At 59.2% G+C, this 15,620-nt stretch overlaps 2 protein-coding genes across 7 annotated transcripts; both read right to left on the bottom strand.

Moving 5' to 3' along the window:
* Positions 1–8: 8 nt before the first annotated feature.
* On the bottom strand, positions 9–8,818 carry LOC116243791 (adhesion G protein-coupled receptor G1). 3 transcript variants are annotated; one of them, XM_031615208.2, is made up of 14 exons: positions 8,688–8,818; positions 5,332–5,419; positions 4,656–5,066; positions 4,159–4,276; positions 3,931–4,078; positions 3,694–3,822; positions 3,416–3,532; positions 2,971–3,016; positions 2,659–2,759; positions 2,466–2,581; positions 1,908–2,182; positions 1,323–1,434; positions 822–1,090; positions 9–644 (listed from the first exon to the last, which is right to left on the bottom strand). In XM_031615208.2, the coding sequence occupies exons 2-14, from the start codon at positions 5,369–5,371 to the stop codon at positions 523–525; spliced, it is 2,004 nt and encodes a 667-aa protein (XP_031471068.2). In that variant the 5' UTR covers positions 5,372–5,419; positions 8,688–8,818; the 3' UTR covers positions 9–522. The 3 variants fall into 3 exon arrangements, with proteins under 3 accessions (XP_031471068.2, XP_031471067.2, XP_031471069.2); XM_031615207.2 differs by having other exon boundaries at positions 8,665–8,811; XM_031615209.2 differs by having other exon boundaries at positions 8,702–8,811.
* A 269-nt stretch (positions 8,819–9,087) lies between these two features.
* LOC116243805 (adhesion G protein-coupled receptor G5) lies at positions 9,088–15,354 on the bottom strand. Of its 4 annotated transcripts, none has more exons than XM_090149834.1 (12): positions 15,111–15,354; positions 14,667–14,740; positions 14,467–14,545; positions 14,259–14,400; positions 13,822–13,959; positions 13,587–13,727; positions 13,355–13,501; positions 13,159–13,277; positions 12,675–12,940; positions 12,502–12,601; positions 11,674–11,936; positions 9,088–11,573 (listed from the first exon to the last, which is right to left on the bottom strand). In XM_090149834.1, the coding sequence occupies exons 2-12, from the start codon at positions 14,728–14,730 to the stop codon at positions 11,497–11,499; spliced, it is 1,536 nt and encodes a 511-aa protein (XP_090005960.1). In that variant the 5' UTR covers positions 14,731–14,740; positions 15,111–15,354; the 3' UTR covers positions 9,088–11,496. The 4 variants fall into 4 exon arrangements, with proteins under 4 accessions (XP_090005960.1, XP_090005962.1, XP_090005961.1 ...); XM_090149835.1 differs by having other exon boundaries at positions 9,090–11,573; positions 14,259–14,397; positions 15,111–15,352; XM_031615234.2 differs by having other exon boundaries at positions 9,093–11,573; positions 13,587–13,703; positions 15,111–15,346.
* Between the last annotated feature and the right edge of the window lie 266 nt (positions 15,355–15,620).

The following is a 15,620-nucleotide window of genomic DNA, read 5'->3' as shown; positions in this document are numbered from 1 at the left end:
GGACACACTCAGAGTGGGTATGACTTTAATGGGCACAGGTCTGACGTGCGAGCGCAATCATTCAAGGTTTTACACCATACAAAAATAGAGAAACGTTCAACAAAATAACAAAAATAGATTATTTCAGCTGCTAGAGGGTGTCCCCGTGGCTGTTATTCTCTCTTCACCTGGGAAGGGCCCTACTGGTGGCCACAAGCAAGGGCTGGAAACGGGGTCTTTCCCACCTGCTGACCTTGGGGCAATGGAAGGGACATTGGGAGGCACAGAGGGCCCTGTCCCTGCCCCGTGCCGCAGCCCTATGCATCCCTCTGCCCTGCCCTGGGAGCCAGCCCGTCCCTGCAGGAGCAGGCAGGCAGGGATGAGGACACCCAGATACTCGGGGAGATGCAGTGATGGGGAACATGGGGCCAGCGGAGGCGAGGGGCTGAGGGTCCCCGCCGTGGGTCCCTGAACTCCCAGCGGGTGCAGTAGCGAAGCGACCACCCTCTGCCAGGCAGCCCCACGGCATGGCCAGCACGGGGCTCAGCCGGGGTGGCTCTGGCTGCTGTTGGGCTGTAGCTTCACGCTGTCAGAGCTGCACTGGAAGTCAGAAGACTTTTTCGCCTGCAGCACCATGGTCCAGTACCAGAGAAAGATGAGAAAACCTGGGAGAGGAGGGAGAAAAGGTGGGTGAACCCCTCTGAGGGACCATCAGCAGCTGAGAGTGAGGCACTGGTCTGCCAGGGCCAGATCCTCTCATACCCAACCACCGCCTGACCCATCCCACCCAAAGCCCCAGAGTGGCTCACGCCCTTTGGAGGAGCCCAGCGCCCCAGGATCACCTTGGAGTGAGTTGACGATGGTGAAGATGTAGAGGGAGACGAGGCGGAAAACACCAGAGGTGAAGGAGAAGAAGACCAGTGCCCATGGAATGCCCAGAAGGATGCTCAGCCCAAAGAGGGCTAGGACGTGCTTGAGCTTGTGACCTTTCTTGTTCTGCCGGAGGATCTCCCGGACCATGGCCCCCAGCATGACCAAGTTGAAGAGGAACACCACGCTAAAGAATCCCAGGTTCACCACGTTATGGATCAGGGGGCTCGTGAGCCAGCATCTAGAGGGAGGAGAAAGGCAGGGGGTTATGATGTGACATCCCATGGGGGCACAAGACAGAGCGTTTGGGGGGAGCATGCAGTAAAACACGGGGTGGGGATCCCCTGCCCCATCCTACACAAAGCCCCGGTAAGGTACAGCCTGTAGGCTAAGGAAAATCTATAGGATGTGGTGGAGGCTCAACCAGATGACTTTAAGACCAGGGACCAAGCGACCAGTTTCCTTTGACTTACATGGTTGCATTGGTGGACCTTCCACCAATAGATTCATAGACAGGAATGTAGAAGGGGCCGTAGTTGGTCCAATCAGCCAGGAAGATCAACATCACACAAAAGAAGGGAAGTCCTGTGTGTCAAGAACAGAATGAAGCAGCCACCCTCAACTCTGACCCATAGACGTTCTGCAAGAACTCCTTCCCCTTTTTCCTTGTATGGTGTATGAAGAACCTCCTCTCCTGGGGTGAACTGAGGATGGAGTGTGCAATGAGGACACCTGGTGTAAGCCCTGGCTGAGTAGCAGGCTTGTGATGCACAGACCCACATGGGGGTCTCACAGGACATTGGAATTTTAGGCCACTGAAGATCATAATATTGTCCTACCATACCCTCCTTTCCAAAGCAAGGATGTGTGAACATCTCCTGCCCCAAGCCCAGCTGTATGGACAGCCCTGGGTGTCTCTGCTCTCAGACACCTGTTCCAACATGTCTCCATCCCCATCCAGGCACCACATATGGTGGGAAGGACTCAGGAGCAGAATCCATGTGCCTGATCAACCCACTGCCCTGCCCCTTGGGGGTCTCTGCCTCCCCAGTCCTCACCCCAGCCCACCAGGCAGAGCTTGAGGAGGAAGTGGTCATGGTAGGCGTTGAAGACTTCGATCACAAGCCGGTAGAGGTTGTAGCCCTCGATGCCCATCCAGGTGAGGCAGCTGAGGAGGGAGAAGTGCAGGAAAAGCCCCCCGGCTCTGCAGGCTGCCTGACTGCTGCTGGAAGCCAAGTGCTCCGAGATGAGGAAGGTGAAGTCCAGGAGGAAGATGGCACCCAGCAGGTTCATGTGGATGTGCATGCTTGTGATCTGGTCTCGCTGCTTGCTCCTGGAGAAGTGAGGGGAAGAGAACTCAGCACCACACCTGGCCAGCATCCCCAGTGCCCCAAAACACCCTGCGGAGTCACACTGGCTCCTGTCTGCCAGATCTGTGACAACCACCAAGCTGATTTCCCCAGTCGTTGAAAACTGCAGGTGTTTTTGAGCACCCTGCAGGAAACCTGACCAAGGCAATTGTTTCTGGAGAGGAGCACTCTACTTTCTTTCAGCCTGGCTCCTTCACTGTGATTCTAGCTGCGCCACCCAGTGGGAAGAAAGCACCCAACCCATACCTGAAGTAGAGGAAAAAGATGGTGGAGATGGATGCCAAGGCTGAGATGAGGCAGCCTATGTACGTGATGATGCTCAGGGAGTCCCTGTGTAGGTAGGAAATCTCTGGAGAGGATACCTGGGGAGAAAGGGGAATGAGAAACAGTAAGGAAAGAGTGGGAAGGATGGAGGGAGCTGAGGGAAGGTGGTACCCACCATCAGCACGGCAAAGTAGGTGAGGTGGTTGCATCTGCAGTCTGTCCGTATGTCCCCCTCCACTGTCGTGCAACCGTAGCTGTCCCAGTTCCCAGAGCTGGCTGCAAGAGAAAGAGAGCAGCAGGAACAGCAGTTTTGGGATTTTGGAGCTTCCAAAGCATCCATAGCAGTGAGGAGGACAGAGGTTGGGATCCTCCCAGCATGGGGAGGGTTTATGGAGCTGGAACAAGGCAGGGAGGTGCAGAACAGCACATCTTTGGTACCTAGCTGAAGGATCATCTGCACTTCACACCCAACCTGAGATACACTCACCGGTGCCATCCTCCCTCCAGAAGACACACCGTGGGGTCACGTTCCTCTGAAATGACAAAACCACAGATGCTCGGGTGCTGTGCAGGGCTCTGGGCTCACAGCCTGGGGAGAAGGTTTGGTAGGGGCAACATCGGGCAGGAGGTGAGATGGCTGCAGGGGACAGACAGGCCTGTGTGGGCTTAAGGTAGAGACTCCCCAGGCCCCGTCTTTAAACAAGGGGTTCAGCTTTGATCAGCTGAATGAATGAGCAGAGGAACTGCTAGACAGTGTCCCCAGTCCTGGAGATTGTGCATGTGGTGAAGGCCCAGAAGATGCCACAGGTTGTACAGAAAGACTGAGGACATGGACCCACTGGGTGGCGATCACTCTTCAATCTAACAGTCTCCTTGCCCTCACTCTCTATTCTCGGAGGGATTGGGTGCAATGAGGCTCTTTCCCCACCTACCGGCAGCCGGTTGTGGAAGAAAGTGAGGACCACTGGCTCAGAGAGGTTGGCCACCACCGTGTCCACCAAGGAGATGCCAACCACCTTGTCACCAAGGATGTGGCTGCTGTTCTCATCCTGCAGGAGAAGGAAGTGGTAACACCACAGGAAGAGAGAGGTCCCAGAGAGGAGGTCCTGTGCCTCTCCTTTGTGCTGTAGTTAATCTTTGGAGCACCTAACATCTCTGAAGCAGGGACGGATGGAGGGACACCCATCATGCCACATGGTGTGGGCATTACCTGGAACATGGCTTGGCTGTTGATGTCCACCAGGAGCACCCTGTGCTCCATCACCTCCTCCTTCTTCTTTGCCATCACAAATAGGCTCCTTGGCAGGTCCACGGCAAACCCCTGCACCTCTTTGCTCTCCTGCAAGGCCAGAGATGGAGCTTGGGTGGAAGCTAGCATGTTGCTTTGAGCCCTTCAGGGGCAATGGGGATGAGTGGGGTGCCTAGCCCCAGGGTAACACAGACCCACCTCTTTTGGGGAAGCGAAGGCCAGGTGGCGAGGAGCCTGTGTGGGGCTGATGCTCAGCACAGTCGCACGCAGGGCAGCCTTCCCAAAGGTCTGGTTCCGTCCTTCAAGCTCCACTTGTGCCAGCGTCCTCTCCAAGGCCCCGAGTTTGCTGTAGAAAATAGGGCGCAGTGAGTGGGGCCAGTAAAACAGCTGGCATGGCTCAGTGAATGCCCCGTGCCCCACACTCACTGCCGAAGAGAGCGCTGCGCCTTGGAGCCCGCAGATGGCACCCGTGCGAGGAGACCATCCAGGGCAGCAAGCTCATCCTCCACGTCCTGCTTCCAGACAGGCATCATCTCTGGAGGGACTGGTGGCACAAACAGAGGATGGCATCAGGACAACTGGCAGCACCAGCTTCCCCCTGCCCGCAGCCCTGGCGTGACCCCAAGCAAAGGGCTTTGGTGTGACCCTACAAAGATCCCAACCCATGGGGCTCCTCCAGGTGCCTGCAGCTTGGTGCTCCTTGCAGAGCTTCCTGGGATTTTATTGAGCTGAAGCACTTTTGGAAGTCTCTTTCTTCATCTTTGGGGAGCTGCTTGCCCTTGGATGCCATGGGCTGCTTGAGCCAGTTGCCCTTCCCATCGCCCCTTAGCATGGTCCTGATACCATCGCACTACACCTGTGCTCCCAGCACTGGGGATGGAATTAACCCATATCTCATTGAAATAACTCTGAATTGTCTTTACCGGGGAAAAGATACTCAGATGCACTCTCAAGGGAGGTGTTCTTCTGGCCCTTGAAGACATAGGACACATTGAAGATGGAGGCCTTGGTCTTCTCCGAGCCCCGTGTGACGCCGCCATCAGCTGGCTCATGGCCCAGGAAGAAGCTCTTCTTGCCGTATGCCAACCAGAGGGTCCTGTTGGCCTTGAACCAGTAGACGCAGAAGCGATACCTGCCCAAGGTGGTTGGCAGGCTGTACTGGTAGGAAGAGTTTGTCCTGTTTGCCAAAAAGGGACTTCTTATCACCAGTGCCTGGGCCATGTTCTCAATGGAGATGTTGGCAGAGCTGTGCTCGTAGATGACGGAGCTGTTCTGGGTCTGGTTCCTGTCACCGCAGAAGCGGAAATCCTCCTGGCGGCCGCTCGCCCCCACCCCTGCATTGCATAAGGACAGAGAGACACTGCTCAGCATGGGGACAGCCACCCCAAGCCCACCCCGCCCACAGTCACAGCATAGGGTTCAGCAGTGTGCTGGGCTCCTTTCCTCCCCATTGACAGGCAGAACTCTGCAGATGGATGGAGACTCGCTCCTTTCTCCAGGTTCCCATTTTGGAGACCCAAACCCAGGAGGTATTTCACCCATCGGTGCCCTCAACCATTGTGTTTTGGGGCTGCCAGGACGTGGCAGGATGCTGCCTACCTTGGAGCGGGGGGAGAAGCAGTAGGAGGAGGACTTTCATCGTGGCTGGCTCTCAGTCTGGGTTCTGCCTCCCAGGAGCAAAACGAGCCTGTAGGGTCACATAGAAAAGAGGCACAGAATCAGGGGATGGGGAGCCAAGGTGGGACAGCAGCTGGGGGCACAGTCAGCTCTGGGTGCCACCGCCACCAGGAGGAGTGAGCACCCTGATGGCCCCATAGGGTGGGGAGGGATGCAGGGGCCGGGGGGCTCCTCCTGCCCAATGTCTCATATCTCGGTTCCTGCCTTGGCTTCTTTCAGCAGGTGATAAGAACAGAAGGAAACAGCAGTTTCCTAACTCCCCGAGCCTAGAATTATTTTCACTGGTGCTTACAGCAAGGAGCTGATCGTGTCACACACCGCAGCGGGACTCTGTCCCCCCTCTGCCACCTCCCCCCATCCCCGCTGCGCCTCGGCTGTCTGCATTTCCCACGCTCTCGGTACCACTTTTTGTAAGAGCCCCCCCAGCCCCCAGCAGCAGCCAGGACTGCACCAGTGAGGGCTGCACTGGGACACGAAGCCGGCCAGGTACGCAGAGAGCTGCTGCTGTGCAAAGCGGAGCTGCAGCAACATTTGTTCCCACAGGCAGCGCTGGCCACGAATCTATGCTGCACGGCTGGGGCTCTGACCACTGCCGTGATGCTGGACACGAGTGGTGTGCTGACGGCGTCCTGGGTGCGTGCGAATGATAAAAATAAAAAAGAAAGGCTCTTCTGTGGCTTAAAGTCCTTCTGTAGCTCAGCACGCTGCCATGGGCACAATGGTCCCACTGAGGTCCCCGGTGTGGGTATGGCACGGGCACGGTTTGGGAGGGATCGTCCCTTTGAGCTGTTCCTGAGCCCAACCAGACCCAGAAATCGAAAGCCCAACCAGGACCCAGTGGAGGTGAGCAGCGATGTTTCCTTGCTCGCCCGACCCGCCTGATTGCCGCTTCCTGAGCTGAACAATGGCGAGAGAAAATCTCCCGACACAGAGGGGAGAAAACTGACACAACCCACAAAAGGCACTGCCCGTTCTCCTCTGCATCCAGGGGGCAGTGGGGATGCAGAGCATTGCCACCCCCACGTTCCTGGGGGCAGCAGGGACGAGGAGCATTGGGGTACCCAGGTACCCAGGGGTGGCGATGCTCCCATTCCCAGGAATCCCTCTTTGACAGCCACAGCAAGGGGACAGGAAGGCTTTCGCCAACCCTAAGCTCAAAAGCTCCCCAGGAACATATAGAAAAGCTGCCGTTCTGCCCCACATTGGAGGTGGGGGGGTTTGGAGCAGCCTCCTGTTGGCCCAAGGCACACTTTTTCCCAAAGGCTCAGCCCCTGGCGTGGGGACGTTACACCGTGTTCTCTCAGCACCATTAAATGAATGCGCTCATCGGAAAGGGAAGCCGAGGAATAACACTGTGACCTCTAAAGCTGGAAAAAACAAGAGCCCGGTGAGAAACCTTCCTGCTCTCTGGGTGACTGGGCACCAGGCATTCGATCGAGATGGCGATGGCAGGCGGGCTTTGCATGATGTTTTCCCAAAAAAGGAAAGATGCGCTCACGTCTCCAACAAGCACTGGAAACGTGCTGATGAGGAGACTTTTGTTGGCTTTGCTTCTTAGTGCTCCTTAACACTACAGAGATGCTAATGGGGGGCACAGCTCTTTGCCCACAGCCCGTCACCTATGAGGCAGGAGGTACGGTTTGGGGGGGTGGGTAGGGAAACTGAGGCACGGAGACATGGCCTGGAGTGGACCCATGCACGGGGAGCGGGTCTGCCTTCACAATGCACACTTGTCCTTGGCCTGCAGCCCATGGGCAGCCCACACATTGCTCACAGCATCGGCACGTCAGCCCCTTCCCGTCACCAGCGGGCGTCACATGGGGCCACGGGTCACCACAGCCCCAAAACACAGTGAGCATCTTCAGAACCCAAATCGATCAGTGCAGGAGGGGCAGTGCTGGTGTGAAGGGTGGGACTTACAGTTTCTCAACCACAAAAAAAAAGGGGGTGAACACAATGCAAGGCACACCCCAATGTGGATGAGTGCAAAAAGCCGCTCTGCTCCCTGCCTCGCCAAAGCCTCTCAGCTCCCTGCTGCAGAGCCAGGTACCAGGGCTGCATAGCAGAGCCCCGCTCCCTGCCAAGGCCCAGCTGTCTGCGAGCTGATGGGAAAGGAGTTGGCGGCTCGGCACCAGCCAGCTGGCACACAGCAGCTCCACTACATCCCTGCAACACCCGTGGGTGACCCCAGAAAGGTGCGCAGTGCTCAGCCCCGGGGTGCCGTGTCCCAGCAGCATGCAGTTGTTTGTGAACCTGTTGCTCTACGAATAGCACCAGGGGCGGGCTGTGGGATTAAGAGCTGGATGGTGACCAACTATGTGGCGTTTATAGGGTCGGGGCTTCATTCCCATGAGAGCGGCAAACCCACTGCGGGGCGACACTGTACTGATGGGATTGCCCAAAGCCTGGTTTGTGCCCCAAATCCGAGCATCCCAAAGCCCCCCTGGCTCCCTGCTGTTGGTAGCAGGCTTCTGTGCCCACCAGACCGTGAAATCCACGTTGGCTGGCAGCCCTGCCCGCAGCCATGCTGCCGTGGGGTTATTCCAGGAGATTTCATTCTGCTTTCCCACTGCTGCTCTGTGCCCCATCCCTTGTGGAGCACCGGGAGCAGCGTGCCAGGACCGGCAGCAGCAGGCGCACGGCTGCAGGAGGAATCCCCCGGCGGGCATCGGGGTGGGAGAGCACTCTGTTGAGACACGCCGGCTCCTCCGAGCCTGCACGGAGCGGGGTGTGATCCTGGGCTCCCGGGTTGGGGAGCCACACACATCGGGTGCCATGGCACGGAATGAAACGGTGTGGAACAGCACAGAATGGAGCGGCGTGGAGTGGAGTGGTGTAGAATGGAACAGCATAGCATGGCATAGAACGGCATGGCATAGCGTGGAAGAGCATAAAATGGCACGGCACGGCACGGCAGAGCGGTGCGGCCTTGGCAGGGCTCAGCTGTGCCGAGGCAGCAGCCGCAAGCAGCTGCCCCGCGAGGCGGCTTCACGGCCCTGGAATCCAGCCCGGCTGCGGGTACGGAGCCCGATTTAGAGAGGAAAAGGGGGAATAGCCAGTAGGGACGGAGGCTGCGTGCAGGAAGACCCCGGGGAGCCCCATTCCCTGCACGGACAGAGGCGTTACACCTTGCGCTGAGCCACAAAGCAATAGGCACGGAACTCCCGCACCGCGCCCGCTGCCGGGGGCCGAATCCCTGCTGCAGAGCCCGCAGCATCCCCCCGCTCCCCAGGCATCGCGCAGCCCCGGCCTCACCTCCGCACCCCCACCGCCGCTACCTGTACCCGGCTACCTGTGCCGGGGTCGGGCGGGGCGCGCCGTCCCGACGCCGCTCGGCGCTGCTCGGTTCGACGGCGCTCTGTGCTCGGCTCGGCACTCCCCCCGCCCCGCCTCCGCTCCCACCCCACCCCCGGGGCAGGCGGTGACTCAGCGGGGGTGGGAGGCTGCCGATACCCCTCTGTTGCGGCACCTGCTCGTGCGATAGAGCCGGGCTTGGTGGGGAGGGCGGGCGGTATCGCCCCTTCGGGCCGGGGATCGGCAGAGGGACGGCGGTGGGGCGGGGGGGGGCACCCCCGGGAACTGGAGCTGGCGGGCGGCCAGGGAAGGAAAGGAATTGTACGGCTGCCAGGCTGCGCGCCCGGCTGGGAAAGGGATTAAAGAATAACAGCCGATGTGAGAGCGGCCGGGACGCGGCGTCCTAAGAAGCGTGTCCTGCTTTGGGGCAGGAAACGAGGGTGCGGGCATTGGGTCCTGAGCACGGTGCTCACTGTGCCCTGCACCCCCTGAGATGTGGGGTCCGGGACGGAGCCCCGAGCCCCGACGGCAGCGCGGTGCGTGCAGAGCTAAGGGAGCGTGGCCAGGTTCCAGCCCAGGCAGCCTTTTGTGTGCGCTGAAAAGGGAGAGCCGGGCTCCAAGGAGATGGCGGGGAGGTGGCCAGGAAGCGTAAATACGCAGCCTCTCACGGATATTCCCAAAGGATTGAATGGGACTTTTCTTCCTTTTCATGCTGCTGGGGGAAGGGCGGACGCGGCGGCATGGGGACAAAAGGCAGCCAACAAACCCAAGGTGCCATGGCCACACCGGGAACAAGGATGGGAACGGGATGGGAATGGAATGAGGATGGTGCTTGCTGTGCCTTGGAGGGTCCCAGCCCAGCACCTCGTGCTCTGCTCACATCACCCATGAGCTGTGGCCCCTTTGTTCAGCTCTCCCAGGGCAAGCACACGCTGCATCACGCGGCCACACCGCAACCAGCACGGCTCCTTTCAGGGCAGCCATCTCCTTGCACCCGCATCTCCCCGGCCCCACTCCTCTCTCCCTGCTCCCATCCCCTGGTGCAGGATGCAGCCCCCTGTGCTGACCCCCCTGCCCCAGGGTCATAGCTCCTATAGGGAAATGACACCTCTGGCCGTCCCCTTGCTGCTGTCCAGGGAACAAAAAGGCTTCTGTCCACACTAGGGCATTATCAGGAGGTTGGTAGAGTTATTTTTGGGCTGATGTCTGCACTTGTTGATGTTATCGGATGATGTGGAAGTCAGCAGGGCTCGCTGCTGCCTTCAGAGATTCCCGTTGAGCACTGGGGGAGGAAATCCTCACGTTGTCCCTGCGGGGAAAATTTGCCCTTGGGCTCCGGCCAGCAGCACTCCCTGGACCTGATAAGAATTTACAGCTCGAGCTGGGCAGTTTGAGTCTTGGGAACCTCCGTGGATGGAGACCCCGTGGATTCCACCCCATGCCCAGAGGCACTGCATGGGGCCAAGCTCTGGGCAGGTCCGAGTCCCCAGCCCTGCGGAACCTCTGTGTGCACCCCAGGCTGCAAACCTGCATCCTCATCCCAGCCACTGTCCAGCCTGGTGATCCCAACACAACCTGGGAGCTGAATGCTTGCGTGCTGAGAAAATACACCCGATAAGGCTGTGGGAAAGATAAATAGGGCTTGCTCTCCTTGAGGAGGTGAGACAGGCTGAGCTTTGATTCCTGTTGCCATCCAGCACAGCATGGGGACGGCTGACGGCTGGGTGCCCTCTGGGCTCCAGGCACCTCGGGATGTGCCATACTGCACCGTGGCCCTGCAGCCCCAGGACAGCCATGCAGGGAGGCTATGGTGAGGGTATGGTGAGGGTTTTCCAGGCACTGCTGGATACAGGAACAGGCGTAGGAAATGCACTGGTGTCAGTGCAGACGCAGCCACCGGCACAGTCATGATTCATGCCTGGGGTGCGTGGCCAGGAAGGTGATGCTCATTGATGCTCACCATGGGGTTTGCTTGCTGCCCGCCAGCTCTTGGCATCCCACCAAGCTTTGTCAAGTCCCAAATGATGACAAAGTGCTGAGCCATGCCCAGCTCATCGCCTCGGAGCCGCAGCAGGACGGCTTTTGTCCTCGATGCGAGCGGGACGGGTGGAAACTCAGCGGCAAATTTCCTTTGTGCATAGAACAAAGCACAAGGGCGAGCGGCTTCCTTCGCTCTGTTCCCAGAAATAGGTCCCAGAAAAAGCAGCCAGAAAGGGAAAAACACTCAGCGGAGTGGTATGGGAAGAGCTGGAGCTGTGCCACCGTGCCCTGCATGGGGACAGGAGGACCCCACAATGTGATACCTGCCCCCACAGCCCGGCTCCAAAGTCCTGGGTGCAGAGAGGCAAACTGGGGCCGGTTTGGGCTGCCACTTTGCCATCACCATCTGCAGCCACGTTTCCTGCCCCCACAGTTTTTCCTAGCTGTAAGTCTGCTGCAGGCTGGGCTGCTGGAACTCCACTAAGGGTGATGGGGTGGGGCCGGACTTAGAGGTCTCTTCCACCTTTAATGATTCTGCGATTCTATTTAGGGACAGGGTTAAGGGATGGGTCAGCGGTTGGATTCGGCGATCCTATAGGTTCTCTTCCAACCTTAGCGGCTATGATTCTACCAAAAGCTTGTTCGTACCGGAGAGCTCTGCTCCGCCTTTGCTTTTGTATGGGAGGAAAACCCGTTTCCCATCGACCACGCTCCAGCCCATTGTCCTGGTGCCCTCTGGCGGCTCCTCGCCGCCTCCATCACCGGACGCCACTTTAATTAACGCTAAATACCGAGGCCAATCCCGCAGCCCCGCTATCTGGAGGTACTGCAGTCGGATGTGCTGCGCTTGCTGCGATGCGTGCTGAGGTACCAAAGGCAGAGGAACACACCTGGGGGGTGACACAGTTAATGCCATGGGCACCCTCAGTGCCACGCTGGGAGGACGAGGGAATCCCCCTTCTCCCCCCAAAATCCCACCCGGGTGCTGACCTTGCAGGGAGTTGAGGATGGTGAAGATATAGAGCTGGGGCACGAGGAGCACTCCAAAGGCACAGAAGGCCGTGCCCCAGGTGGTGCCCAGCAGGCAGGTGAGCCCCAGCACCGTCACCCAGTCCCTCCTCGCCCTCCGCTGCTGCTGCCGCATCTTCCACAGCACCACCACCACGGCCACCAGCACCAGCACGTTGAACAGCAGGATGAGGCCAGCGTAGCACAGGGTCATGTAGTGGGCAGGCAGGCTGGTGAGCCAGCACCTGGTGGGGATGGGGGACAGCTGTGTCCTAACTCTGGTCAGCCTGGGGTGCACGGGGTACATGGAGTCTTTGGGGGTGCACGGCTAACCCAAAGTGCATAGGTGCATGGAGAACCCAGGGTGAATGAGGAGCAAGGGGTTTCTAAAGTCCCTGAGGTGGATGGGGAACTTGGGAAGCCAGAGGTTCCTGGGAGCACGTGGGAAACTCAGGTTGCATGGGATTTCTGGAATCCCTGGGGGTGGATGGCTCACCCAAAGTGCACAGAGAACCCTGGGTGCATGGGGTACATGGGAACCCTGAGGTTTCTGGAATCCATGGGAGCACATGGGCAAGCCAAAGTGCATGGGATGGATAGGTAACCCCTAGTGCATAGGATGCACATGGCCTTTGGGGGTGCATGGGGAGCCCAGGGTGCGTGGGGAACTTAAGATGTATGGAGAAACTCAAGGTTCATGGGGTGCATGGGAGTGCATGGGTAACCCAAAGTGCATGGGGTGCATGGGGTGCTCCTTGGGGAGCCCAGAGTACACGGTGTGCCTGGGGAGCCAGCAGCCCCCACACTCACATGGTCACGTTCTTGTAACCATCAGCAGTGCTGATGATGTGGCGCCCATAGATTTCTTTCTTGAAGATGAGAACAGCCACCACGACCAGTGTGGGCAGACCTGGGGGCCAGGGAGAGGCCATGTAAGGCCGAGCAAGGGCAGCGGGGCAGTGGGAGCCCACGGGGGCACTCACCCCAGGTGCAGAGGCAGAGCTTGAGGAGGTAGTGCCGCACGTAGATGTTGTAGACCTTGATGAGGAGGAAGTAGAGGTGGAAACCCTCAGCCCACATCCACCCTAGGGCACAGAGCAGGCTGCCATGCAGCAGGGCAGCCGCAGCCTGACACCCTTCCTTGGTGCCCGCAGCCAGCGGCTCGCTCAGCAAGAAGCTGATATTGAGCAGGAGCAGTGCAGCCAGCAGGTTCATGTGGATCCTGGTCGTGTCGTCCCGCGGCTGGCATCTGCAGGAGGGAAGAAGGCACGGGGTGCAGAGGATGCCCACCAGGCAGCACAACACGGCGTTGTGCTTGGCATGGCACGGCATGGCACAGCACAAGGAGTGGTGCGGTACAGTGGGCAGTGTGGCATGGTGTCATGCAGCACTGCACATAGCATAGCACACAACATATGGCATGACATAGTGTGGCACAGCATGGCACATGGCGTGGCACAGCTCTACCTGAAGACACAGCAGAGCAGCAGAGTGCAGAAGGCAGCAGCAGCCGAGATGGAGCAGCCCACGGTGCTGATGTAGGTGAGAGATTGCAGCTCAGACTCGCTCAGGTTGTGTGCCTGGATCTGTCCAGAGAGGTGCACATGGGGTGAGCCACGGGGAGTCCTACGTGGTGGGAGGAGGAAGGGCAGGAGCCACGCACCAGCAGCACAGCAAAGTAGGTGAGGTGGTTGCAGTGGCAGCGCACGATGCCCTTTTGGTGCTGCGTCTCGCAGCCCTCCGTGCTCCATGTGCCAGCACTGCCCGTGCCTGCAGGCTGCCAGAAGACACAGGTAGCATTGGAGCTGTCCTGGTGGGAAGGAGGATGGAGGAAGTGAGATGTCCAGTCTGTTCCCTGGAAACCCCACATCTCACCATGATGGAGCTCAGCTCACCAGCTCCTCGTTGTGCCTGAAGTGGATCTCCACAGGGCGCTGCAGCCGACCCACCCGCCTGTTGTGCAGGAAGGCCCCCAGGATGTGGTCGTTCAGCACAGAGCTGTTGTGCTCATCCTGTAAGAGGCAGAGCAAGACGCCCTATGGGGCCCCACCGCAGCCCCATAGTGTATCTACACGGGGCTGCTCAAGGGGGGCTCGGCTCTCCCCAGGCACCGTCGTTGCCGGCACTCACCAGGAACAGGCTGGCACTGTGGATGTTGATGATACAGACAAGCTTCTGCTTCTCCTGTGCTCCCATGCCCTTCATCAGCTCCACTGGGAAGTTGATGCCGCCCTGGAGCCATGCTGACTGCTCTTTGCTCTGCATTGGCTATGGGGGCAGAGGAGGGGTCACACTTTCGTGGGCACCCCCTGAGCATCCCCAACCCCAGGTGCCGAGCAGGGTCCTGGCTCCAGCACTAGCTGCATTTTGCAAAGAGGAGAACTGGGCTGGGGAGAGAGAAGCTCAGGGCAGGGAAGTATAGTCTCAGCAGTGCAGGAAGTGCTGTGGAGCTGCCTTGGGACCCTCTGTGCTGTGAGGGGAAGTGGCCTCAACACATCCTGCACCAGGAGGTTATGGGTAGAGGCTGATGCAGGAGCACTGCATGGGAAGGACACAGTGGTACCCACCATGTTGCTGCTAACATTGAGCCCTCGGAAGCTGCCGGCCATGATGTTGAACACAAAAGCCTCCAGCATGTTGGTTTTGAAGCTGTATTCCTCCTTGCCAAGCGTGCTGTTGGCCAGCACCTGCTCCAGCTCTGTTAACCTGCTAGGGGAATGGGGCTGGTGGGATGTGAGGGAGTGGGGGGGCGGGGGGGGATGGGGCTGCACTCACCTGGCCCAGTTGTGCTGAGAGCTGCCCTGTTTCAGCCTCTCTGACAGGTTATACATGCAGCTCTGGATGTACTCGGTGTCTGCAAGGGGGGTTCTGAGAGATGAGCCCCGACCGCAGTACCTGCCCAGCTTCCATCCCCACTGCCCCCAGCCCAGCCCCACCCCCACCAGCAGCACAGGGGCACAGGGATGTATTCTCACCCTGTTTGGGCAGGACAGGCGCAGCGAGGCAGAGGACGAGAGCAGTGAGCAGCAGGGTGGGCATCTCCACGATCCTGCAAAAGGCACCCAGCCCCACACACACCCAGTCACAGCCCCGGGGCCACGCCTGGGGCACTGTGGATGGGGCTACAGCCACCACAGCTGCCTGCCATGCAAATCCTGTGGCATCCGGGTGCTGGCACCAACCCGGTCCCGAACTGCCCAGGAGGAAGCAGTCCCGGCACAGGGGTGGAGGGCACCCAACAGATTTGCATCCTTTGCAGTGCCACCCCGACCCCAAAAGCAGCGGCTCACCCACCACACCCACCAGTAGGGGCACCAGCCCTCCCAGCACTCAGCATCGCTGCGTGGCCCCCGCTCAGAGGCAACCCCTGAGTCCCCTCCTGCCCCGCAGAACCCCGTGGCCATCCGGGGAGCCCCTACCTGCCGGGCCAGCAGGAGCCGGGCAGTGCTGTGTTGTGTCAGGAGCTGCCGTGATGCTGTGGGGGTGGCTCTGAGTGCACTGTGGGTCCGTGCAGCAGAAAGGGAAGTGTTCGTATGCAGATAAGCAAATGAAAGCAATGGAACTTTCGGAGTCGGGCTCTTTCATGCAGCCCTGCACAGGATGGGTTGGTTGGGGCTCGGCTGCACCGCTGCCACTCCGGCCTCTCTCTGACCCACCCCAGAGCCCTTTCGGCCCGGGTTTAGTGGGGGGCTTCCAGGCATTACCCATTTTGGGACAGGCTGTGACTGCAGACCCCACAACACCACCACTGTGGGCCCTTGGCACCCCCAAGCTGCTCCCGGCAAAGTGACCAGCAAAGAAACACCCAGATCTGCAGAAGAGAACCACCAAAATTTTTCACTCCCAGCAGCCGTTTCCTCTAACAGCCCTTTCAGCGTTGGGTTCTTCACTGAACTTCTGCTCCCCACTAAAACCCAGAAGCTCACATC

Source organism: Phasianus colchicus, chromosome 13, assembly GCF_987193195.1.
Source record: "Phasianus colchicus chromosome 13, bPhaCol1.hap1.1, whole genome shotgun sequence".
NCBI lineage: Eukaryota > Metazoa > Chordata > Aves > Galliformes > Phasianidae > Phasianus > Phasianus colchicus.
This window is presented reverse-complemented; position numbering and strand designations above follow the sequence as displayed.

Bases quoted from the DNA above. Each gene is read 5' to 3' on its own strand.
- LOC116243805 (XM_090149834.1), bottom strand. From the start codon at position 14,730: ATGCCCACCCTGCTGCTCACTGCTCTCGTCCTCTGCCTCGCTGCGCCT. The intron at 13,502-13,586 runs GTGAGCTGAGCT...CCTTCCCACCAG, and splicing joins TCAGGCACAACGAGGAGCTG to GACAGCTCCAATGCTACCTG. The intron at 13,278-13,354 runs GTGCGTGGCTCC...CTCTCTGGACAG, and splicing joins CCTACTTTGCTGTGCTGCTG to ATCCAGGCACACAACCTGAG.
- LOC116243791 (XM_031615208.2), bottom strand. From the start codon at position 5,371: ATGAAAGTCCTCCTCCTACTGCTTCTCCCCCCGCTCCAAG. The intron at 5,067-5,331 runs GTAGGCAGCATC...TATGCAATGCAG, and splicing joins GCTTCTCCCCCCGCTCCAAG to GGGTGGGGGCGAGCGGCCGC. The intron at 3,823-3,930 runs GTGGGTCTGTGT...CTGGCCTTGCAG, and splicing joins CCTTCGCTTCCCCAAAAGAG to GAGAGCAAAGAGGTGCAGGG.